Below are 24,830 nucleotides of genomic sequence, written 5' to 3' on the forward strand. Positions count from 1 at the left end.
TTTTTAAGCATGCAAAATATGTTAAGCATCTTCAATAAACTTACCAGTTTCAAATCAGGAACAAGTTGCAGACCCTTTATTATATATTTACAGTTTATGAGACGCTAAAATGTGGTTTACTTGAAAACTGCACATTACACCCATAATCAAGCAATTGGTTTCCTTACATTTATAATAAATAAATAAACGAAAGAAATTCAAACAAATCTCATTTGAACCCCACTGATTCATCACCCATTATAATTAAGCAAGGCTTGCATTTCTGGTAGCAATCGTCTTACAGCCCCAACTCTGTTTTGTGCATTAGGGTTCACTTTGAGGGGTCGCCATGGCCAACATATGCATCTCACCCTTCTGTTATTGCGCTCTCTGCCCTCTGCTTCTTCTACTTGTCTTGATAGTTCCTCTATCCGCAGACGCAGCCCTGCCGCCCTGCTGTCAGCCAGCTGCAGGGACCTCTCAGCTGCTGCCTGCGCCGCCATGGCCGTTGCTGCGAGTTCTTCTTTCAGCTTTAGTTTGCCATTTGACATGTCCAAAGCAGCCTTTGTCTTCTCCAATTCTTGCTTCAGAATGGCGATCTAATGAACCAGCAATGAGATAAATATATTATATACTTTTCTAAATTACAAACACCTGATAAAGAAAGAACGAAAGTGTATAACTAAATCCTAGTAAATAATTGGGAAATCACCAATGAATCAGTAACAATAAACATCAAATGGGAATAGAATTTTACCACTTTCTCGCGTTCTCCAATCTCATTTTTCCCAGCTTCAACTTCTAACTCACAAGCTTCTCTCCATCTAGCAACCTCCGCTTCACTTTCTTTTATTTCGATCAGGAGTTCCTCAACCTGCCAGCCATAAAACGAGGGAATGAGTCAGCAAAAAGATGAGCATGCTTTAGGAAGGCACAGTAAACATTCATAACATGTTCTATGAAATTGGTCATTACATTTTGAGTTAACAGCCTCTCTCTATCCTCTAACTCCTTGATGTACTGCACGTTTTCTGCAATTTCTTGAGCTTGTTTTTCTGTGAGACTATGTAGGCGCTCAGTGTCTGACCTGGCATACAATTGATAATAAGTAATCGACAACTAAACCTACGATATTCAACATGAATAGTGCAGTATAAGCAGAGATTTGTTTGCTGAAATTTATATTCATAGAAAGCTGGAACTCTATTATTACCGTTTCCCCAAATGAAACAATGTTTTCCTTCTTCTTAAGAACTAAAAAGTACATCATTTCAACATTCAAATCAGCATTTCTGGAAAGGCAGTGCTCTCCTCACAATCAAAATATAAATGCAGTTTCAAAATATGATCATAAAACAATGATGTGGGCGGGCACATAACTTGATTACGAGTTTACCTAGATTCTTCCAGAGATCTTCTCAGTCGAGTGATTTCAAGCCGTAGGTTCTTCATTATCTTCTCTACAGTCGATGCCTGATAAGAACAATAACAAATATAAATTAATTAGCAAGAAAAACCATAAATTAGCTTAAAGAAAAGTTGAACTCACCAGACTGACAACCCCCTCTTCACATTCACTACTATCTGATTTACTTCCTGTGGTAGACCCCGTAGCATCCAACTTATCCCCTGAACTCTCAAGTGACTGTTCATTGCTCCCACTTCCCATCATAAACCCAAACCCAACTCTCTGCAAACCTCTCTCTGCAATCTGCAAAATGGCCACCCTCTTCTGCTCGCTGTTTCCTTTCAACCTTCTCTCCACAGCTTCCTTCTCCACCAAAGCGATCCTAAGCAAGCTACTGATGTCCCTGTTCTCCTCTGTCAAACTCACCACACTATCCTCCAATTCCTTCTTCTCTTTGTTCGTCAATTCCTTGTACTCATTCACCTTCACTGCAGCTGAAGTCGCGAGGCTCGTAACCGCCATAATCTCTTCCCAAACTGCCCTCCATTCTAGGTCTAGTTGTGATTCTTCACTCGTCCCCTCAATTTGTTCAACCCCATTCTCAACCTTTTCATCACCAACACCATCAATTATTCCAATTAGGCCCTCCTTGGTCGACTGGAGGGCATCCAAGCACTTCAACAAAAACTCATCTCTCTCTTTCCTCTCAAGCTCCAATCTTTCAACTGTCTCCCTAGAAACTTGAACCTCATGTTCAAGCACCTCCTTCGTTTTCAACTCCTCGTCGATTTTTGACGCAAACCCATCTTCACTTTCTCTCAGAGAAGCTTCAAGCCCGTGAATTTCGTCTCGGAGAGAGTCTCTTTCGCCGGAAATTTCTCCGATGACTTTGACTAGGTCGGCGTTGTGAGCCAGGGCCTCGTCTCTCTGCTTCTGGACGAGGCTAAAGTCTTCCTCCATCGCCGCCGTCTTTGATAGGAGGCTCTGGTGCGACTGGCGAAGGGACTCGAGCTCAGTCCGAAGATCATGATCGGAGATTTCTGTGGAGTTGGGCGGATCTGGGCCGTCTATCTGGGTTTCTGGGAGTGTTCCTGGAGGGCTTTCCATGGTCCATAGAGTAGAAGATGATTGGGGATCAACATGAAGAAGAGCGTGCGTGCATGCGTGCGTGTGTGAGAGAGTTTCAGAGCTACCAGTCAAAGCAATGGAGAGGGAGTAGACCAACCAGTGCTAATACAATTTCATGTATATGGGTTTGGGTTTTGGCGCGAGAAAATACAGTGCTAATGGACCAACCAGTTTTGGGCTTTTCTGAGTCTGGGCTGCTTCAATTGCTCATACAGATATATACGTAAAGCCCATGAAAAAGTTTTAAAAACAAAAAATACTTTAAACGAGCATTATTGGCTTAAAAAATGTCTCATAATACAAGAGCCCTGTAGCTCAAAGGCACTCGATATCTTGTATTCGAATTTCTATTTTTAATATCACTTATGTCAAAAAATATCTCATAATTTTTTAACAAGGCATCCCTTACTTACATTATATGATAATTCATCGGATTAACTCTTTGTTACTTTAATTTTAAAATATTTGATGTTAAGTGCTTGAATATTATTGGCTTTGAATTGTAAAGACCTTGTCAATTTGTTTACTCGGTCATTATTAAATTGAAGTCTTTTTCTTCCCTCATAGGGACAAAAACATAGATCAAAAGTACAGCTGGTTCGCTAAAGATCAAAGGTATCGGTGCCAACTTTACACGTAATTGTCATGCAAAGTGCAGTGTAATTGCTTAAACAGGAATTTTCATTGATAAAACTTTTCTTCTTTCTATTATAAAATCTAGAAGGATTGACCACAACCACATCAAATATGGCATTTTTTATGTATTAATTTGGTCCATTTTTCACATCAGTGAAAAAGAAACGCTTGTCTTGCACTTACTTCAACCTTACGTATTGAGTCTATTGACTAAATAATTTATTACATACCAAAGCATATAATAAGAAAAAGTTACATTTTTTCTGTTACTCTCTCTCTCTCTCTCTCTCTCTCTCTCTCTCTCACTTTCTAACTAAAATTACTTTCTTTTTCTTTTTCTTTTTCATCTGAATTAAGAGTATCTTCAAAATTTCGTAAGAATCTCAGCCCAAAAACGAAACCCACAACCATAAGTGAAGTTGCTTTTGTAACAGAGCAGGTCTAAAGACTAATTTTGGTACACAAATAATACCATGTCTTTACGGAACTACAGTGAACAGGGTTTACCTTTTCTTTGACTCGGCAATGACTGAGTTTGACTCACTGAGTTCATTATCCCCAGAACAGACCGATTCCCCGGCCTCTCCCGGGATTCGGAATTCCATGAGATTCCGCGATATTGTACGGATGGGGAGCGCTGAAGAGGGTGAAGAAGAAGCGCGGGTGTTGAATGTGGACGAGACTATATTCGTTGCGGTGGGGAAGGACGTGAAGCAGAGTGAAACGACGCTGCTTTGGGCGGTAAAGAACTTCGCAGGGAAGAATATATGCCTGCTCCATGTTCACAAGCCTTCCCGCGTGCTTTCACTTTGTGAGTTTTTGACTTTGAATGTTGATTTTCAATCAATGTCTTTTGGTTTATGTTCTGTGAGAGCTTGAGCTTGTGTTTGGCTGCTGATATAATACAACAAAAGCTAGGGGAGTTGAATTCTGAGTCAATTGTGGAGTAGTTTCCATCTTCAATTTCTAGTTGTAATTTATTTGTCTCAGAGCTTTTAATTATTGTGATTTTGCTACTCTTTGCAGCAGAAGGAAATGGTCCTGCCGGTAAATTGAAACAAGGAGCCATCAAGGTATACCAAGCACTTGAGAGGACAAAACTTCGCAAACTTCTAGATCAGTACCTACTGATTCTCATCCGAGCAGGGGTAACGATTCCCTTTCGTTGTTTTTGTACCATAGTGTGAGCTTTAGCATTGATCATTCTGAATTTTAAGTCAATTGTGTTAGGAAGAATAGAATTTCAAGTCATGCGTGATTGGAAGAATATGAACATTCAAATATTTTAGGAAACTGGACTAAGACATTTCATAAAACATTCCCAAATGATTTCTTATAAATGCAGGTGCAGGCAAATGAAGTATGGATTGAGATGCAAAATGTTGAAGAGGGGATTGTTGAATTAATTGCTCGGCACAATATTAGATGGCTTGTCATGGGGGCAGCTGCAGATGAATACTATTCTGAGTATGCATCAGTGATTATACTTTTCAAGGATACATTTTTTCATTAGAAGGGGAAAACTATGTCTTGTCTATCACACTCAAATTTTAAATAAAAGTACTCATGTCATAGACGTCATGCTATTGTGTTGCATCATTCTGGATAAGGGATTAGGAGAAGGAAATTGTGATCTTTCAAATTTATTCTTAATGTTACTCTCCTAATACTATGTGGGTACATTTCTGTTATAGAAAATCATCTATTACTGTTGTCTCTAATTAAACAGAAAACAATTTGCGATCTTTGATGAGTTGAAAGACTTGTGAGAACATGTTTATCTGCCTTCAATTTAAGTTGACTGACTCATACTCACTGCGATTGCAGGAGATTGGCAGAGATAAAGTCCAGGAAAGCATTTTTTGTATGCAACAAGGCAGCTAGTTCTTGTCATATTTGGTTTGTTTGTAAGGGGCACCTCATATATACAAGGTAATATTGGCACCCTTTACAATAACCCATGCATTAACGTGTGTTTGATTTTTATCCTAATGTATTAGCATTGGCAGACTAACTCAAACTGTTGTTTCGGCCCAAGTGGCTTTCCCATTTAAGTTCAAATTGTCATGTCTGTTACTTGTTGCTTTCTGTATGTGTACACCATATACAATTGCACTTATATGAAGTACGTTAAAACAGGGGAGACAGAGAAGATGAATCTGAAATAGAAATTGCCCCTCCTTTGCTGCTTACAAGTTCGGCTAGTGGAGCAGAGCAACCAGAGCACTTAAAATCAGAGTCAACTCATTGGCTGAGAAATCTAGGTAGGGTCACTACCCAAACTGTTATGTCTCGGATGGGAAAAATCCGTTTGATTTTTTGTTATAATATAAGCGAGTACTAGACAAGTAACTTTGTTACAGAGCTCTGCAGATGCTGAGGAAGATACCAGTGAATTGGAAGAAATATCAAAGAGGTTGACCCCGTTGCTGATAGATGAGGTTAGAAAAAATTGTTCATTGTCATATACAAGTCCCTAGATGATTTTCATTATGCATCGTCTTGGTACACTTATATTTGAACTAAAAAAGGGTGAAGGGTCATGAAATTGACAAATTTTTTAATTTTTATGCCTGAGGTCTTGTGTTAATGGACACATAATATTGGAGCAGATAATGAACATACTTTTACTGTAGAATATAATTCATGATAATAATCTGCCCTTTATGGATATTATATTACTCATTATTTGATTAGTATTTAATTGCTCATCTTTGCAGGAGGAAAAAGCAGCTTGTGAAAGTTATCATCTAGTAGAACCAAACATTGTGGACACTAATAAGAACTCAAAACAGAAAGAATATGAAGGGACAGTGAAGCGGTGGAAAGAGGAAGCTAATGCCATGGAGGCTAAATGCAAGGTGAAATTTATCTTTTGCTAATCAATTTCTCATTTTCTTTTTGTATTGCCATTGTTTTGGCAGGGGATGCTGGGTTTATATATTAACGTCAAATTTGATCAAATTCTTTTGTCTTAAGAAAATATTAGGTTTTCAGATATACATGGCTGGGTTAAACTTTTCATTTAAGAATTAGTTTATGTATTTTATCTCCTCATCTCTTGTCTCTCCTCTTCTAATTAAAACAAGAAAAAAAAAAAAAAAAACATTATCAAATCGACCCTAAGTAAACTATGCTTTCTGTATCTTGGGCAGCACAATTGACTGATGAGTTAAACTTATCTCAGTTATGTAGCCTGACCATTTCTAGGAAGTGTTTGGCTCAAACTTTGACCTTTTGGGTTTATTAGGAAGTGTTTGGCTGATATTTGTCTGCAATGTGCATCTGTGCAAGCATGCATATTTTGTTCATGAATGCATACATACTCATCATAGATACTATCTCAATTTTCACCAGCAAGTTTGTGTTTATGACACCTTCTTACAGGCCAAAGCATTTGAAAGTTTATGCACAAAGGAGATGAGCCAAAGAAAAGAGATGGAAGAAGCGCTTGCTAGAGTAAGGCAGGAAATAGATGGGCTGAAGGATGAACGTAATGGATTCATACAACAACTCCAGATGGCCCAGGACAATAAGTTGGCGCTGGGGAGCCAACTGGGAGACTCTCAGTGTATGGTGAAGCAGTTAGAGGAGAAGATCCTCTCAGCTGTGGAGCTCTTGATAACTTTCAAGGATAGACGGGATAAGCTGCAGATAGAGCATAGAGATGCAATAAAAAAAGTCAAATGGCTAAGGACATCGATAAAAGGGGAAGCTGCAAGCTTTTGTCGGGCAGAATTCCCTGTGTTCTCTTTTATGGAGATCAACGAGGCAACTCACAATTTTGACCCATCCTGGAAGATTGGAGAAGGAAGGTATGGAAGTGTTTACAAAGGGATTCTTCGCCACATGCATGTTGCTATAAAGATGTTGCCTTCTTATGGTTCTAAAACGCAATTAGACTTCCAAGATGAGGTAAATCTTATGCTGCTTTTTTTCTTTTCCCTACAATACTATGTTATTAGAAACCAGTAAAACACCAATGAATTCTTTATTTTGGTTGAATTTCATCAGGTAGAGATCTTGAGCAGAGTGAGGCATCCAAACTTGGTAACACTGATTGGAAACTGTCCAGAATCCAGGTCACTTGTGTATGAGTACCTAAGAAATGGCTGCCTTGAAGACCGCCTTGCCTGCAAAGGCAACACTCCACCTCTTCCATGGAAAATTCGAACGTGCATTGCTACTGAGATATGCTCTGCCCTTGTCTTCCTTCACTCAAATATCCCTTGTCTTGTGCATGGGAATGTGAAACCCAGTAACATTCTCTTTGATGCAAACTTTGTGAGCAAACTGGGTGATCTGGGCATCGTTGGTTTGATCCCACAGAATGAAAATCCGGCCAACTTCGCCAGAATACATAATGACCCAAATGGAACTGATGTGTATATGGATCCAGAGTATCTTGAAACTGGAAACCTTACACCCGAATCAGATGTTTACTCACTTGGGGTTATACTATTACAGCTTTTAACTGCAAGACCACTCCTAGGGATAGTGAAGGATGTGAAATCCGCTTTAGAAAATGACAACATCGACGCGTTGTTGGACATTTCAGCTGGGGATTGGCCACTAGAGCAAGCAAAGGAGCTGGCTTACTTAGCACTGAGGTGTTGCGAGAAGAACCGGTTGAATCGGCCTGACCTATGGGTTGTTCACGAGGCAATGGGAGCTTCCTGTGCTGCCTCAGCATCATGCTTGATTTCCAAGAAACTTATTAGGACACCATCCCATTTTGTCTGCCCCATTTTCCAGGTAATTTACGTCTACTCCTGCACGTGTATTTGATGTCCAGTTTCTGTAGATTCAACTAACTTAGAACATGAAATGGCAACTTGGGCACCGTTTGAATGTTTTTTTCTGATGACCATGACTGTTTTACTTGCAGGAAGTCATGAAAGATCCACACATAGCAGCAGATGGGTTTACCTATGAAGAAGAAGCAATAAGAGGATGGTTGAAAGGCGGCCACAATACCTCGCCCATGACGAATCTTAAGCTTGAACACTGCAATCTGGTCCCCAATTATGCCCTTCAGTATGCTATTCAACAGTGGCAACTAGAGTTGTAAAAATTTCATGAATCTTTATTTCTTTCATATACGGGGTGGTTCAAGGTGGTTCGAATTGCAAACGTTGTAAATCACAGTGACCAAATTTACTAAATTTGAAACAATGACTAAAAAGATTTTGGGCACAAACACAGTTACTAGAAAGGTTACTTTGACCAAGTTATATATATATATATATATATATGTGGAAAAAAGAAAGGAAATTAATCCTTGATTATTTTGCCAGAGCTACAAACACTTGAAGCCCTATTGATAAAATAAAAGATAAAAAAATAACTCGAAGCCCAATCTGAAGTGGACGGGCCTCCCCAAAATTTTATAATGAGCTGAATTCTCAAAGTGGACCAATTTAGGGCTGTCAACCTCTCAATTCCAAACGCACCGCATCAACGCTCTCCGTTGGCGCGTGAAAATAAATCCTACCGTCTCATCTCATGTCGTAATCTTGAGCTTCCTTTGTTTTTTTTAATATTTATTTTCCTTATTACTGAAGAGGGGTGAAGAGGGGTTCCCTTCCCGTCCATCTCTGTAGCCTTTAGATTTATTTTCTCTTTACGAACTCTCTCACTCTCTCTCCACCCCGTCGGAACGCTCTCCTTTCCCTTCTTTGCCTCACTTTCTCGCGTATTCTCGGCGATTTTCCTTCCCGCCAAACACTCCCAATCTCCCTCCCGCCCGCTTCGAATCCCCCAGATCGCCTGAGCTTCTCTCTATATCGAACCGATCTCTTCTCACCCCTCCACTGGTACGTAAACCGATTACTCTCTCAGTGCCTTCATGTATTACATATATATGTGTGCATATATACATATAGAATCACATATTGATCATAGATCACGTGTTCTCAAACCTTACCAAGCTTTGCCTTCTCATATTCATGCTTTCTGAGTCATTTTTATTTTTTTTGTTAATTGTATTGTCGTTCTGTTTGATAGCTGGAAAGACTTTGTATTTGTGCAACCAAAATAGAAAAAAATTATAAGAGAATTTCGATATATATATATATATATTAGTTTTGTGCTGTATATGAATGTTTTATTTTCAACTTAGCTAATTCTTATAGTCGTGCTTGGTTTATTTTTGATTGCATGTTAAGTTCCTGACTGCGGATTATGAAAGATTTGAAGTCTTGTTTCCCTTTTCTATAGTGGGTTCAATTTGGTTTATTCCCCGTATGTTGATTCGTTTAGCCTCAATTTTATTTCATTTTTTTTTTGTAAGAATATATTTCTATAAAGAAGTCGTGCTGCTTATGTATGTAGATGCTTCGTTTTCTGTCGAGGTGGAGGAACTTTTAGCTATGCATTCTTTCTGGTGGATCTGTATTTTAGAATTTGTTTTGTTATACCCATTGGTGTGTCAATTTACTTTTTCTTCTGTATTTTAGTTTGCTCGTATTAGACTTATTAGGGGTAATGTAGATGAAGGAGGATGTTTTTATGCCCCGAGCTTGCTATCTTTTGCTACATCCGCTTAAGATGTGGCATATGAATTCCTCAGTCCAGTTCAGTTGCATGTCAATTTGTCGTTAGATGTTTTCCTTATTTTTACTTGTCTTATATTATTTACAGAGGCATCTAGTGCTCTGGTGGATTTGAAGTTTCTGTGTGAATAGATGCCAATTGCTAAACTTAAGGCCTCAAACACTCTGGATGCTATGAAATCAGAGGAGGGAAACGATTCCCTTGACACTATCATCAGACAAGTTGCAAAAGAGCCTTCCATTTCTTTCTCCAGGGCTGGGGATAGTCCGGTCCCGTGGATTCAACTACTTCATGCCTTAGATCAACAAGGTACCAGCAATTATTTCTTCTAAACACAACATTTTGTTAGATTATAGAATTGGGAAACTTTTTTTATTGAGATTTGTGATAGGCTCGGCTTCAATGCAGCCGTCTCTAATGGGGCTAAATGTCCTGAGGCTGTTTTGCTTTTCTTGGTCCTGCTAAGGCCAATGGCTGCACTAATTTGTATATTATATGTCATAAGATGGTATTTTGGTTGCATGTGTTTGCTGACAAAGCAATGTTAATTTTGGCAGAACTTCCAGGTTGGCCCTTGCACTCGCCCATTAAAGTGCAGTTGCAAAAATGTGACAAATGTCCCCGCGAGTTTTGTTCATCCATCAACTACAGAAGACACATACGTGTGCACCATCGCTTGAAAAAGCTTGATAAGGTTTCCTTACTATTTTAAAGTGTTATGACTTTGTTCATATTGAGTTTTGTGTATTGCGACTTTCAGCATAATTTTCTTTCCAGTTTGCTCATAATGCTTAATATTTTCTTACATCGTGTAGGATTCTTCTAAAAATAGGGAGCTTCTAGGGGCATTTTGGGATAAGGTACAATTTCTTCTTTGAATTATTTATGTGAGTGCTACCTTATTTTTAGTGATGCGCTCACTCATTCCGTCATTTGTACTTTGTCTAGCTATCGCCAGAAGAGGCAAAAGAAGCTGCATCATTCAAGAATGTAACTTTGGAGGTATTTTCTGTTTACTTGCCTGTATGTTTGATTGCATGCATCATAAGCTTAATTATGTTTCCTTGGTATGCATGGTGCTGGTATATTAAGTGGTACTCTTTTTTGCCTCTTATGCTTAGATTCATGAACCATGAACCAAGGTAGGACAGTAAATGTATTATTTTTCCCTCATAGATCATAGTTTTGAATTGACCATGATTTTTGTCTTTGCATACCTCCTCCAGTTACTTATGATCAGTTAATTTCTTATGGGCTTCATTTTGTTCAAAAGTCAGTTCATATTATTTGTGTTGGCTTCATATTTGTTTTGCTTCTGCTTTTTTCTTTATTACAAAAAATCTGTTTTTAAAGTGCAATCGTTTGAAAGGAGTAGTTTTTGAAGTAGAGATCCTAATTTAATGTACTTTCTAGGAAGTTCCAGGGTCTTCAATCATAAAGGCATTGACGACACATATTCGGAAACCAGGATTTTCTTCAATGCCCCACATTTATTTGAAGGCTGGTTCTGCCCTTTTGGTAAGGCCTTATTCTTTGTTTTTGTGTATCAGCTTTTATTGTAATGAACTTACATATGGCCTGTTCTATGGATGTGATATATCTGACTTTTTTCTTTTTTATGTCCTTATCAGGATATTGTCCAAGCTAGACCTTCCAGGTTTCCCATTTCTTCCCAGGAGTTATTTTCTATCCTTGATGATGCAAGTGAAAAGACGTTCTTATCTGGGACAGCCATATCAATGCAAAGATATATTTTTGATGGGGAAGCTGGGAAGGTTGGCCTTGAATCAAAGAACTTAGTTGCTTGTACAAGCTTCTTGGTGGAACAAAAATTGGTAACTTTTCTTGTTTTTCTTTGCCATTTATTTAACGTAGTTGGTTTTACTCTATTTAATCATGTTTAAACATGTATTGATTTTTCTATCAGGTGAAAGCCTGGCATGCTGACAAGGATGCTGAAGCTTTGAGGTTACAGAAGTTGCTAGTGGAGGAAGAAGAAGCTGCTCAGAGAAGGTACACATCAAGCATTTCTTTTGGATTTTCAGTGCATGTGGTTCTTCAACCGTGTAATTTGTTTCATTTTATTTTTCGAATTTCTGTAGGCAAGCAGAGCTCATGGAAAGGAAAAGGCAGAAGAAGCTTAGGCAGAAAGAACAAAAGGCAAAGGATCAAAGACATGGGGTTAAAGTCAATGTTAAAGAGAACATTGACGAAACACTGGAGGCTGAGCCACTGGTAGAAACATCTAGTCCTTCAGCAACATTTGATTCTGACACGACCAGTTCAGATGTGCAGGCTCATGATAGCTTATCTCTTGAAGCATTCCAACTTTCAACTGCTGATGAAAATGTGGATCCCGAATCTCAGACTGAATTTATCCATGGACATACTGATTCGGTGAGTGGTCCAAATGTTGAACGGCGAATGGTGCAAGGAAGTGGTTGTCGGCGTGCAGTTGTTGCCAGATGGCAGGTGTTGTCAAAATCACAGCGGGGTGTGCCTAATGGATTTCATGGAGGTCAGAGCTCTCAAACATCGAAGCTTTCATCCATACAAAATCATGGTAACCACAGGGATTCAAGGGCTGCTTCTAGTGGCAATAAAGTATGGAGTCGAAAGCCTAAACCAGAATATGATGGGGGAAGCTTGAAAGCTGGAGTACAGAAGGAAGCAACTGAACCAGATCAAATTAAGAACCAAGAGGTTTTGATTGGTTCCATATCGGTCAATCTTGGAAATTGTTCCCAAGAAAGTGATAATCTGGCCGGAGTTGATGATGATTGCCTTTTGGAGCATCAAATTCCAAAGAACAATGCTCACGATAAAACCAATAAACCTGATTTGGTACATAGTGGCACAAATCGGTCAACAGTGAAGCTTTGGAGGCCTGTGAGCCGGCATGGAACAAAGGGTCCTATGGCAATTCAGAATGGCAACAGAGCATCTGAAATTGACGTGGTAGCTGAAAAGGGCAACAGTCAAAACCCTTCCAGTGAAAATTGTCCAAGATCGTGTGTCATGGATGGCGGTAAAGATGGAAATGGGAATGGCTCTACTCACCTGGATGAAACTGGAAGCTTGAGGTTCTCTTGCCGTGCGGCAAAAGATTTTCTTGCACAGAGTGAGTTCAGTTCCATTGTGTATCTTGATCTTATGTACACTGCCCACCTAAGTTAATTAACCCTAAAATACTATACAATAAGTAAGCATCTTTATTTGTGCAGGGTGGAAGGAAGCTATTGCGGCAGACCATGTAGAATTGGTTCTATTACAAGACTCTGAGCCTCCCAGGTGCCCAGACAATCAAAATGACGGCGAAGTAGAATCTAGTCATTCATTGAAGTTTAAACGCAGCATTCTTGGCAATGCAGAAAACCGGCTTGTAAATGTAGAGGGACTTGAGGTTCCAACTGCTGGAGCTGCTAAAGTCAAGTACAGGACGAAGCCTGAAAAGGGTTTGAAGATAAAATACATTCCCAAACAGAGCACAGTTACCTAGCGATAGAGGGGAAAGGGATGGTTTTTGTTTTTTTTTGGTTATACGATGTGCACAGTTTAGCCCAGTCATTATATTCTTAGCAGAGGGTTCCAGTTTTACCAGTGGTCTTCTGTCAGAAAATTGAAGAAAAGTTTTGGAAGATGAGTTTTATAGTTCCGCCTTCTTTTTTTCTTTTGTTGTCATAGCAGATTGATTTAGTGAGATTTTGAGATTTTCTTCTTTGTTTCTTTTCTTGCTTAATTGTCAAAATTTTATGTAATAAATTTGATTTTTTTAGTGTGAACCGTCCTAATTTATTTTTGTTGCCATATATTCTTTGTACCGTCGGCAATGAGACCGACAGACTGAATTAGTCAATTTCTGGACAAGCCTATTTGCTGAATATATTTTCTTTATGTATAAAATTTAAATGAGTATGTAGGCAGTCTGAAGTTCTACTATTATAGTTCTTTTTCGATGTAAAAATATTTAAATTCACCTAAAAAAGATCATTTAAATGTTTGACTTGGTTTATAGCTCAATTGGTTAATAGCGGTTTATTGGTTAATAGCGGTCTTCTGTTATTCCGATTTCATTTCAAAAACAGTGTTCCGATTTCATTTCAAAAACAGTGTTCTAGTACCTTCATTTTTAGATAAATTATTACAAATTCACAATTAGTACACACTACATGCAAATGAAAAGGTGTAAAAAGGAGATTATAATTGCCCTTGAAGGAAGATAAACTTATTTTCTGAAACATACAAAAGCTTTTCCAGGAAAGAAAAACAAGCGAAAAAAGAGCTAAGGTCATGTCACACCTCTCTCTCCTCAGCAACTGGTTTGTCAACTTGCACCGCATACACCTCAAATTCCTACGTGGCTGGCACGTGTCCACTCTGCTAACAGTATATATGCTTCACCCGTCTTTCTTCTCCACTCTCCTCCCCTCTATATATTACTCCAATTCAGCTCTCTGTTTCTCTGCAATAAAACAGAGAGAGAGAAAATCCCAACTCTCATAGTTCCCAGTTAAACCATTACCAAGAAAATGGCTGCTGCAACTCACGAAGACCTTAGCCTTCAAGAAGAACAAGAACAGGATCATGAATGTGTATTCAAACAACAAAACGACGACGTCCCAGCAAGCTCCCTGAAATACCTCAACCCAGAAAAGGGTCAAACCATGGAAACTGTACGCAAAGTTAACCTCATCTCTCTGTGGCAGCTCAATGCCCTCATAGTCATGCTTGTCTTCTCAGCCAGCGGCATGGTCAGCCTGCAAGACTTGGCCTTTGTTTTCTTCTCCATCGTCTACATCTTTATCCTCTCCAAATTCTCCTTCCCAACTATTTCCAGAGACCCATCTCAGGACATACCAGTCTTCAACCCGCAAAGCAAAATGGTCAGACTTGGCCCAATCTTTGGAGCCGTCATCGGCCTCGTCCTCCCCATAGCCTATATCTTCGATGGCTTCTTGGAAGGAGATAAAGAAGGTATCAGAGCGGCTGCCCCGCACGTGTTTCTTCTTGCCAGTCAAGCCTTTGTCGACGGAGTGGCTTTCTCCGACAGGTTCTCGACTCCGATTCGGGTTTTCGTGCCGGTTTTCTTTAACGCGAAGAGGATTTTCACGCTTGTGGATTGGGTTTGAAATGAATTTTCCAAAGGCTATAGTGATGATTATGGCGGTGGGTCTGCATCTGCTGCTGCAAGGAGACTGTCTCTTGGGAGATGGCTTGCCATTGCTAATTTGGTTTTCTGGACTTTGGATCTTTTTGGGTTTATGTTGCCTATTTATCTTCCTAGAGCTTTCAAGAAATATTACTCTGCAAAAACAGAGTGAACTCTAATATCAATATATGTTTGTTTCAACGTCAACTGAACACACACCGCTGTATGTATACGTGGATGTATGCGTATGTAGTCACATCAAAAAATAATGTATGTATTGTATTCCGGTATTTGGTATTTGGACTTAAAAATACATGTTCCTGGTGTCTAATTTCAATGAGCTTGAAGAAGATAAGAACATAGGCCCAGAAAAAGAGGGATAAGGCTAACACCTAAAATTCCCATGAGACTGCCACTTGTCCATCTTTGTCACTTTTTGTTCAACTCTGTCAGACTCCCTTGATCTTGTCATTTTCCCCTGTTTAATTTTATACTCAATTACACAAAAATCAGTAAGAATATTTTTCTGTTTCAAATCTTCTTACTCCATTTTTATATTTAAAAGGAGCTCATAACTTTCTTTCTTCTTCCTTGTGCATATGCCACATTGATTTGCCGCCTTCTGTGTATTACTTCAGCTCACATTTTGTGCAAAGAAAATCTCCCAAGTCCTACTTTCCCAGTTGACCATAACCAAGAAAACTTGTCTTACAAAGACACAAAATGTCAGGTGGGGTTGGTCCAACTTACAGTGACATTAGCCTCCCAAAAGAACAAGAACATGAACTCAAACAAAGCCAAGACCCAACTTGTTCAAAGCTCAAGAAAGCTGGGGTCCTCCCCTTTTGGCAGATCAATGCCCTGGCAGTCATCATAGTCCTATCAGCCAGTGGCATGGTAAGCCCTGGAGACTTTGCTTTCGTTCTCATTTCCTTCATCTACATCTACTTCCTCTCAAAATTTGCTTTTCCCACCCTCCCTTCTTCTAAAGATCCCCAAGCCTTTAACCCCCAAAACAAGTTTCTGCGCCTCTATGCTCTCTTGGGTGTCATCATAGGCCTTGTTCTCCCAATAGCATATATCTTTGAGGGCATTATGGAAGGTGACAAACAAGGAATTAAAGCAGCTGCTCCTCATGTTTTTCTTCTTGCCAGTCAAGTCATCATGGATGGAGTGGTTTTCAATGACAGGTTTTCGACTCCCATACGCGTCTTCGTGCCCGTTTTCTATAATTCCAAGAGGATGTTTACCCTTGTGGAGTGGCTTAAAAATGAGTTCTCTAAAGAAGTGTATGGTGCATCTGCAAGGAGACTTTACCTAGGTAGAATGATTGCTGTTGCTAATTTGGCCTTTTGGTCCTTGAATCTTTTCGGGTTCTTGTTGCTTGTCCATCTTCCAGCAGCTTTCAAGAAATATTATTCTGCCCACAAGGAAAGCAAAGATTGAAAATGGTTCCAGTGACTTGTATCTCTATCCTTTTACTACTTCAGTTACCAGTGTTCTTCTGTCAGAAATTTGGAAGATGTGTTTGTAGTTCAGTTGATCAGTTAGAAATTAGAGTTTAGTTTCTTCTTTTTCTTAATTGTAAACAAAAGTTTTCTAGTTCAATGTTGACTAGTTCTTCTCTTAGAAAAATAGTCTCCATCACTCTCACTTTTGTAATTTCAATTTGCAGGGTAATTTTCTGTCTTTTAAATAAAATTTTATTGTGGGTCCCATGATCACCACATGCACTGCGGGAAACAAACACTGCCACACACTGAAACCTAAGTGTAAATTTTGTCATGGCACCGAATTCCATGGCCTGCAAGTAGCTCAGACAGACATATTTCCTTTGTCCAATTTGATAAGCTAAGCTTAAGAACAGCTAAGCCATTTTGACTTAGACTAACAAAATTAGATAAAATTATGTCCACAACCTCTCTTCTTCTTACCAAGCTCTTTCCTTAATACCCTATTACACTGCCACGTATCCACCCTCTCCACCTTATGCCTAAACCTATCTTCCCCTCTCCCCATCTCCCCATCTTAAATTTCCTCTCTGAGCTTAATCACTTTTTCTTCTTCATCACAATTTTTCATTTTCTCTCTGCAACTTTACTTCAACTCCGCTTCTGTGGAAGCAAATCCAACTGTCTCTCTCTTTCCCTCTCTCACATAACAAACAACAAAACACAGAGAAAATGTCAGGTGGGGTTGGTCCAACTTGCAATGACATAAGCCTGCCAAAAGAACAAGAACATGAATTCAAAGAACACCATGACCCAGCTTCCTCAAAGCTCAGCCCCGGCCAAAAGCCCTCAGTCCAACGCAAACCCGGTTTGTTCTCCTTCCGGCAGCTCAACGCCCTGGCAGTCATCGTTGTCCTCGCGGCCAGCGGCATGGTAAGCCCTACAGACTTTGCTTTCGTTCTCTTCTCCATGATCTACATCCACTTCATCTCCAAAGTTGCTTTCCCCACAACCCTCAATTCTCCTAAAGACCCTGCAGTGTTTAACCCTCAAAACAAGATTCTGCGCCTCTATGTTCTCGTGGGAGCCATCGTAGGCCTTTTGCTGCCCATAGCTTATATACTTGAGGGCATTGTGGAGGGTGACAAAGAAGGCATCAGCGCTGCTTCCCCACATGTTTTCCTTCTTGCCAGTCAAGTGTTCATGGAAGGAGTGGCTTTCACTGACAGGTTTTCGACCCCTATACGCGTTTTCGTGCCGGTTTTCTATAATTCCAGGAGGATTTTCACCATTGTGGAGTGGCTCAGAAGTGAGTTTTCCAAAGAGTATGAAGAGTATGGTGGATCTGCAAAGAGATTGTATCTTGGGAGAGGGCTTGCAATTGCTAACATGGCCTTTTGGTGCTTCAACCTTTTTGGGTTCTTATTGCCTGTTTATCTTCCTAGAGCTTTCAAGAAATATTACTCTCTGCAAAAAGTGAAAGAATATTGACCAATCAATGTACTCAAGGGCATACTTTTTTCTTTTTCTCTTTTCGTTTATTAATGAATAAATGATCTTCATAGATAATCCTCTAGTCTTTTTCCTTAGTCGTAGAGCTGTGTATGTTTGGCTGAATTAACACTAAATCTCCATGGCAAAGTTATTCCAAAGGGCCCAAAAGGAGTCTTCTGTATTATTATTATCATTATTATCTATGGTTTTGGCCGGTTGAAAGCTTAAGTTGTGCACATGGAACCTAATAGGTCTACCATTTATATTTGTCACATATATATAATTAGCCTATCCATCACATGAAATGACCAAATTGTACAAAACCTTTTGAATAACCTTTATTTTGCATTTCAATTTCATTACATTAACTTAAGAACTTACAACTTCTCGTAAGACTTTCCAAAGCCAAATGGGGCCTATAAGAAATGAAAATGAAAAAGGTACATCTGTAAATTCAGCATCATTTCAAGAAAGTACAGAAGACAGCCAGCAACAATGGCTCAAGGCAAAACAGAGGAAATTAGTTCCTCTTAAACAACCAAAAAGAGAGAATAAGCTTTCGAGACAACGAGGAAACTTTGCTCCTATTGTAGCCTCCGAGTTCCTTTCTTTTTTTAAACATCTGTCTCTTTCCTTTCTTCAACTTAGAAGATGCCACAGAACGAAAATTGCATTTGGTGATGGAAAAACAAACAAATATACTCACATGCCGTCAACACCAAAAACGCTGCTCCCTCTTTTAAGCTTCTGCAGCAGCAAACCCCATGGGTAGCTTCTCTTCCAATCACTCGAGTTGCTGGACATTATGATTAAATAATCCTCTCATTATCTCCTGTCCAAACCTGCATACCACCCAGTAACTCTGTCAGTCTAACTACAATCTGCACTCAACCTTCTCTCTCAGGATGAATTCCAACATACTTGTATATCTATGCGCAGAGCCATTGCCATTTATATTTATAGGTGCAAGCTTCCTTTCTTGGCCCAATGATAAAATTTCCTGCATTCTTTCTGGCCAATCTGAGTTTAATCTTCGTGCAAAATCCTCCACTTCCCTACATGAAGCATAGAACATAGAGTAAAATATGGCATACGACAAAAAAATAGTCTTGCAATAATCATTAAATATCTATACATTATACTTAGTAACCAAGTAATGGGATATTACATAATAATTTCCATGTACGTTGAAAGAAGAATCAGCATAATGCATATTTTATTTGAACCCCGAAAGTTCCATACTACAGTCATAGATTTTAGTATGATCTACGAATAAACATAAGTTCGATTCATCATCGATAAACTCTATCTGGACATTGTTGTTACCTGTCAAGCTCCTCCTTCATGGCAGGATCTAAATCATCATCAATATCACAATCATCAAACTCAAGCTTTGGTGAAAAGGTAACTGATGTAGAATCTAGCAACTTTGAAGAACTGGGCGATGGCGACTCAACATTTATAATGTCACCATCATGGTAATCAGAAGAAAGAGCATCCAAGTCCTAAAAATGTAGGCACCAACAATGAGAAATCACAAACAAATGCTGACATATGCAGGAAAATAGTCACAAGCAGACTATACACACTTAATTGTGGGGTTGGGGCACAGAGAGAGAGAGAGAGGTACCAACCTTATTATGGCTTCCATTTACACTGGTTGAAGAGTCTTTTGGATGATCTTTTCTTCTCCGATTTTTCTTTTTATTCTTATTGGTCTTAACCCCCTTTGACTCTGTAGAGCATATCACATTACGGTTAAGTTAGTAGATAACAAGTAACAAGATAGGTATATCAAATACAACTCTCATATTCCAAGCGATAGTATAGAATGAAAGGAAAAACAATCTTGAATACTTCTTGAAGTATCGATATATGTGAATGTATCGATATAAGTGAATGTATCGATATATGTGAATGTACTGAGATGCCAGTAACCTATCAAAATCTATGTAAACCCCAAAATGTTCTGCTCCTTGTCCATGGAGCTAGAACATAGATGCCAGTAACCTTCTACAAAGTGTTCCTTTGGAAGCAAACTCACTTCACTAAGCAACACCACAGATGAGAATTCTATGTACTACCAATTTGAGAGCCCAACATAACATATAAATTTATACACCGAAGGAAGAAGTCTCAAAAAGTCAAAACTCAATATGTAAGAATAAAGGCACACAATTTGCAACCAGGATAAAGAGGAAAGATTTCTGGATCACACCTCCACTTCCACCATTTATAAAAGTCAAGAGGTCATCGACTGAACGTTCATCGACACGCTCTTCCTCAACCTCAACATTCTGAAACAAATAAAAGAACTTTCTATTAGTGCAAACACGTATATGCAGATTTTAACCATTCAAGACTCCAAAACATAATCACAATTGGACTACTTTACACACAATTCAAATAATAAATATTGTGAAATATAAAATTACCACAAATATCGCATTTAACATATGGTAAAGGCTTCAAACTCTTCAAGTAAAAGTAAGCACCTTCAGTTTCTCTCTCTCTTTTAATTCTTTCCTCTTTCTAGCATATAACCGATTAAGAAGCCGGATACGTGGATCATCAGTTATGTTTCTCAAAGGTTCCAACTTCTCCTCCTGGATTGAACCATGTATGCATGAAAAATATGGATGAAAGAAAATAAAAACCAAGGACTTCTGATAGCAACAAACCTCTGTGAGATCATCAGGTAAATGGAATGTCTCACGTATCTCCTCAGGTGTTTTTCCTTCAATAATTCGAGCAAGTGCTCGGCTAGTGAGATCAACCAAAGGCTTCAATTGGAGGCTGTCAGCAGCAGATGTCAACTCACATAACTTTTTTGTATCCATTCGAATAAATTTCTCGTCAAAAGTTTTGCGTTCCTAAACAAGATAACAGTACTCTCAAATACACATAACAATTGAATCATATAATTACTTCTGACTTCACTGTGTACATGATGGTAACGGATAGCAGAATATTAAAACCTCCACTTCTCACCCACATAGCATACATTTTGCTCCAATTTTTATACATAAGCTTTGTATCATTTCTTGCTAATTGGTGAACAATATCATGTAGGAAAAGCAAAAGAAACTATGAGTGCCAGATTTATGTATCAGACCTTATTAGAGCGACCTGGTACTTGATGAAACCGGCAATAGTCAAGTATTAAGCCCAAAATGGCAGGGTTAACTCGTTGAGGAAGTGATATAGCATAATTTTTGGAAGATCCCATTCCTGTCTGCAGTATTTCTCGGCAGATCATGGGACAAAACATGGCAACCTCTTCTTCTACTTGTTGGATTGAGCCATCAGCGGTTTGAAGCCAGATGTAAGACTTCATCTAGTTGAACAAAACATAAGAAAAATTCAGAGGGAGTCGAAAGAGAACCACAATTAATGTTCTCCTAAAGTTGAATGTATTATCTTAGCTTGAACTACGACATGCCACCCACAGAACCCGTAACCCTAGATGTGGCAGTGTTAACTACCATCTTAAAATAATTTCTACGCAGCTGAAATCACCGCAACTAAACCCCTTAATATTGAGGTCTCACCACATGATCTACCACATAGAAACTATTCTCCATTAAGATTCCTGCAAGAGTTTACCCTAAACCATAAACCTCGGACATCTTGTTCATCCTAAATCAAAATCTCAAAGGTATGTTTATCATTGAGAGAGAGAGAGAGAGAGAGAGAGAGAGAGAGAGAGAGAGAGAGAGAGAGAGAGAGCAAGTATGCCCTTGAACAATTTTCAACAACTAGACAAGAAAACCTTTCCGTCGTACTCAAATGACAAAGGGCCCTAAAAGATACATAGGCAGCTAAAAAGATAAAATGGGCAAAATTAGATTGACTATGTTGTCCAAACTAAATAATCTAATTTATCTAAATTACCATTTATAACTCATCAGATAATGAAATAGCATACCTCAGGTTTGACTACCGCCATGACACCTTCTGACATTTGACAGTGATACTGCAACTAAACTTCAGAAGATGTGAACCAGAAACCACCTTGCACCTCCAATTCCAAAAACAAGGAAGTCACAAGGCAAATAAAACCTTTTCTCTATTCAAAAGCTTAACTTTGTTAAGTAAGGACAGACTATTTATCAGTGCTTCCCAAAATGATACGATCTTGAATCCCAACAAAATGTGTATTAGCATTCTTATCCGGAGAGCTTTCTCAAATATTTTTCCTGTATTTAGAGGTAACAAACAATAAGAGGTGGAGAGCAAACCACAGATGAAATGCCTGAAATTTCAAGAGGAGTATCAACACTAACTTTAATTTAACTATAACAATCAACAGTGATAATTGTAACAAGAAGAAATGCCAGTAAATTCATAGAAAAACTTCAATGGAGTTTTTCAGTGTCTCTGTGTGCATAAATGAGAGATATTGATGAGCACAAAGACTGGTTCTTTATCGAAGGGAGGAGATCCCAGCTTCCCCATGACAGTAGATTCCAGTTGTATCAGTTTTCACTTGTTCTTATTCACTTTACACCAGTACATTCACGTACAACATACAAGTTATTGGTTTCCAACTACGAATAGTCCATCTAGAGAGGTTGGGAAAGTTGAGAACAAATAAATTTCACAGTAGCAGAGCAAAGCTCATAGTCAATACCAGACGAAAATATAAGAGATTGAATGATAACTACAATACATAGTAGTATATAACTAAAACATGCATAAAACCAACATTCTTAACGCAAGATAGTATCCTGGTCTAACAAAGAATGGGATGGAGACCGTAATTACAAACAAGACAACTTTGCATTGGAAGCCAATTTATATAGAATCCTAATAAGAAACAGGACACCTTAGGTTCTTCATCCCCGGGACCCAAAAGAAATATGAACGGAAAAGAGGAGTGTAATGCAAACAGTTGGTTTGCTGGCCAAATAAGAACTGAGAAAAGAAAAATACAAGATTCAAACTTTCATCTTCCTAAACGCTCTCTTTAGGTTGCCAGGAAACTGAAAAGCCGAATTTCAATGACAAATAAGAAAATTTCAGATTATAAACCATGTCAAATGGTTTCGGAAATCCAACCCATTTCCACCAAAAGAAAAATCTTCAACTTTCATTATTGAAGATTCCACCTTGCAACTAAGAAAACCCTTATCAACAATACTATTCTATTTTCATCCAGAAACGACAACACCATTTCTGTTAAAATATATATATACAATACATTCAATTGATAATCAATCGATTAAGTAATCCTGAATTCAGCAAAATATAATTAACATAGATTGCATGCATACATATATAAAGATATGTATTTGTATTAGAAAGCGAGCTTAGCCTACCTTAAATATGAGCTGAAATGCATGGAAATTTTTTAGACAAACTTGTATGGTGAAATTGGGGGTGGAGTACTGGTAGCTAGGGTTTCAGAAATGCTCTATCTCTGTCTTTCTGTGTGTTCCCTTTCCTCTGTATATTTCCCTATCACGATTTGAGTCTCCGTGCGGTTGTGTCCGGCACGTGACTCTATCAAAGAAGGAGGCGCCCTCACACGTGCTGGTAGTTAGGGTTTCGGACTTTTGGATGGGGATTCGGGAAGGAATCGGCCCGATTCACATTTGGGCGGGTCGGATTGTAAGCTGCCAGCACCTCTTGAGTTGGGTTAGGTTTTTGTAAATGGGCCTTAACAAGCAACTATACGGGCCACTGCTACGTCCCACATTGTTTTTCGCTTTTTTTCTTTTTCTTTTTTCGGATCTTTATTTTCACCCTATCTAATCTCATGCTGCTAAAACTCAAGTCCAATGCTTTTTTTTCTCTCTTTTAAGATGTTTATTTATCTTTTCCTTAAGCCTGCCCTTAATCATAATGCTTAAATTCTTGGTTGAAGAAAAAGTAATACCCTTTTTTTTGTTTGAGATTATGCAATTATTAGCATATCTCTGACTTAAACCCTTTATTTTTCAATAGGAATGGTCAATGGATACCCATTATCAGGGACGGACCTATGCACATGCTAACCTGGGCTATAGCACAGGTGATTTGATCTTTTAAAGCCCAACGTTAATACCCAACCCACCCAAGTGCACCCCACACACCCCCACTCAGTAGCTACTTCACTCTCTTCAACGCAACTGCTATATGAACTTGCTTATCAGCACCCATGCACTCAACCAACATTTGCTCATCCAACAGTTGGTTTTTAAAAGGTAATACTCACACTCACTATTGCTACTCAAGCATGATTCAATATTGTTAGTGCAATTAATACCAATGAAAATTTTGTGAAAATTAATACCAACATCAATTTTCTTTCTTTTTCTAAAGTTTTTGTGCTATTCAATTTTCCCTATAAAACCCACCTATTTCTTCAAAATTTTCACACCACCAAAATCATTTACCACTCTTTAATTTTGCTTAATCTTTTACTCACAAAATTATTTATTAATTGCTTGTATTTTTTTTTATTAATCTCTCAACATCATTATAAATATATTATTTATGAATATATGTGTGAGAAACCTCCTCCCCCTTTAGACTATTAGTTGTATTAAAAAAAATTAACGACTTTTTTCTTGTAGTTTAAGGTTGTACTAGAGGCATTTTGAGGGACTTATGTTCCCTTATGTAGTTTTTATTATTAATGAAATTCACTCGTACCATCGAGTAATCTATCTTTTTAATAGGTTTATACGTAAGGTAAATTTAGCCCACCCTATTTTGAAATAATGAATTCATCCCTACCCATTATGTTTTTAAGGAAAGTATAGTGATGGTGATAATAATGGTGGTGTTGGTGCCATTGCTCATTCATACTTTGCTGTACTTAAAAGTGATTTGAACTTAATCCTCTCAATTTCTAATCACAAGATGAAAAATCAACCTAGACGCGCGTGTAAAATTTTGAAAACAATAAAAATGGTATAAGAGGCCTATAATAGTTGCAAATGTGTCTCATGCCAATAAAAATGAATTGATAATACCCTGTGAATCTGTTATGGTGTCCCAAAACTCCTCTTGTTTTTTTTTTTTCTTCAAAATTGGTGTTAGT

General features: G+C 38.5%; 7 protein-coding genes across 7 annotated transcripts; 5 read left to right on the plus strand and 2 right to left on the minus strand.

Annotated features, from left to right (window-relative positions):
* On the minus strand, positions 48-2,597 carry LOC18785808 (uncharacterized protein At3g49055). Its single transcript, XM_020558142.1, has 5 exons — positions 1,529-2,597; positions 1,376-1,452; positions 955-1,066; positions 737-853; positions 48-578 (listed from the first exon to the last, which is right to left on the minus strand). Exons 1-5 carry the CDS (start codon positions 2,492-2,494, stop codon positions 231-233), a joined length of 1,620 nt encoding a protein of 539 aa, XP_020413731.1. The 5' UTR covers positions 2,495-2,597; the 3' UTR covers positions 48-230.
* LOC18785572 (U-box domain-containing protein 32) lies at positions 3,593-8,351 on the plus strand. The gene is made up of 10 exons (XM_020556946.1): positions 3,593-3,962; positions 4,178-4,299; positions 4,497-4,618; positions 4,979-5,083; positions 5,291-5,415; positions 5,525-5,592; positions 5,872-6,012; positions 6,539-7,066; positions 7,166-7,906; positions 8,040-8,351. Exons 1-10 carry the CDS (start codon positions 3,677-3,679, stop codon positions 8,220-8,222), a joined length of 2,421 nt encoding a protein of 806 aa, XP_020412535.1. The 5' UTR covers positions 3,593-3,676; the 3' UTR covers positions 8,223-8,351.
* On the plus strand, positions 8,715-13,621 carry LOC18786776. The gene is made up of 10 exons (XM_007218881.2): positions 8,715-8,967; positions 9,794-10,015; positions 10,264-10,400; positions 10,522-10,566; positions 10,655-10,708; positions 11,120-11,224; positions 11,338-11,541; positions 11,634-11,719; positions 11,809-12,827; positions 12,931-13,621. The coding sequence occupies exons 2-10, from the start codon at positions 9,838-9,840 to the stop codon at positions 13,203-13,205; spliced, it is 2,103 nt and encodes a 700-aa protein (XP_007218943.2). The 5' UTR covers positions 8,715-8,967; positions 9,794-9,837; the 3' UTR covers positions 13,206-13,621.
* Positions 13,916-15,247, plus strand: LOC18785496. The gene has a single exon (XM_020557923.1). The coding sequence runs from the start codon at positions 14,236-14,238 to the stop codon at positions 14,833-14,835; it is 600 nt and encodes a 199-aa protein (XP_020413512.1). The 5' UTR covers positions 13,916-14,235; the 3' UTR covers positions 14,836-15,247.
* Positions 15,396-16,536, plus strand: LOC18787312. Its single transcript, XM_007219338.2, has one exon. It carries the CDS (start codon positions 15,579-15,581, stop codon positions 16,299-16,301), a length of 723 nt encoding a protein of 240 aa, XP_007219400.1. The 5' UTR covers positions 15,396-15,578; the 3' UTR covers positions 16,302-16,536.
* Positions 16,629-17,990, plus strand: LOC18785949. Its single transcript, XM_007218784.2, has one exon. It carries the CDS (start codon positions 17,039-17,041, stop codon positions 17,795-17,797), a length of 759 nt encoding a protein of 252 aa, XP_007218846.1. The 5' UTR covers positions 16,629-17,038; the 3' UTR covers positions 17,798-17,990.
* On the minus strand, positions 18,114-23,289 carry LOC18785404 (SKP1-like protein 21). The gene is made up of 11 exons (XM_007218661.2): positions 23,122-23,289; positions 21,907-21,999; positions 21,729-21,821; positions 20,916-21,137; positions 20,482-20,673; positions 20,296-20,406; positions 20,019-20,097; positions 19,435-19,535; positions 19,127-19,305; positions 18,722-18,855; positions 18,114-18,642 (listed from the first exon to the last, which is right to left on the minus strand). The coding sequence occupies exons 3-11, from the start codon at positions 21,762-21,764 to the stop codon at positions 18,626-18,628; spliced, it is 1,071 nt and encodes a 356-aa protein (XP_007218723.2). The 5' UTR covers positions 21,765-21,821; positions 21,907-21,999; positions 23,122-23,289; the 3' UTR covers positions 18,114-18,625.

The sequence above is a fragment of the Prunus persica genome, chromosome G2 (assembly GCF_000346465.2).
Source record: "Prunus persica cultivar Lovell chromosome G2, Prunus_persica_NCBIv2, whole genome shotgun sequence".
In the NCBI taxonomy this organism is placed as follows: domain Eukaryota; kingdom Viridiplantae; phylum Streptophyta; class Magnoliopsida; order Rosales; family Rosaceae; genus Prunus; species Prunus persica.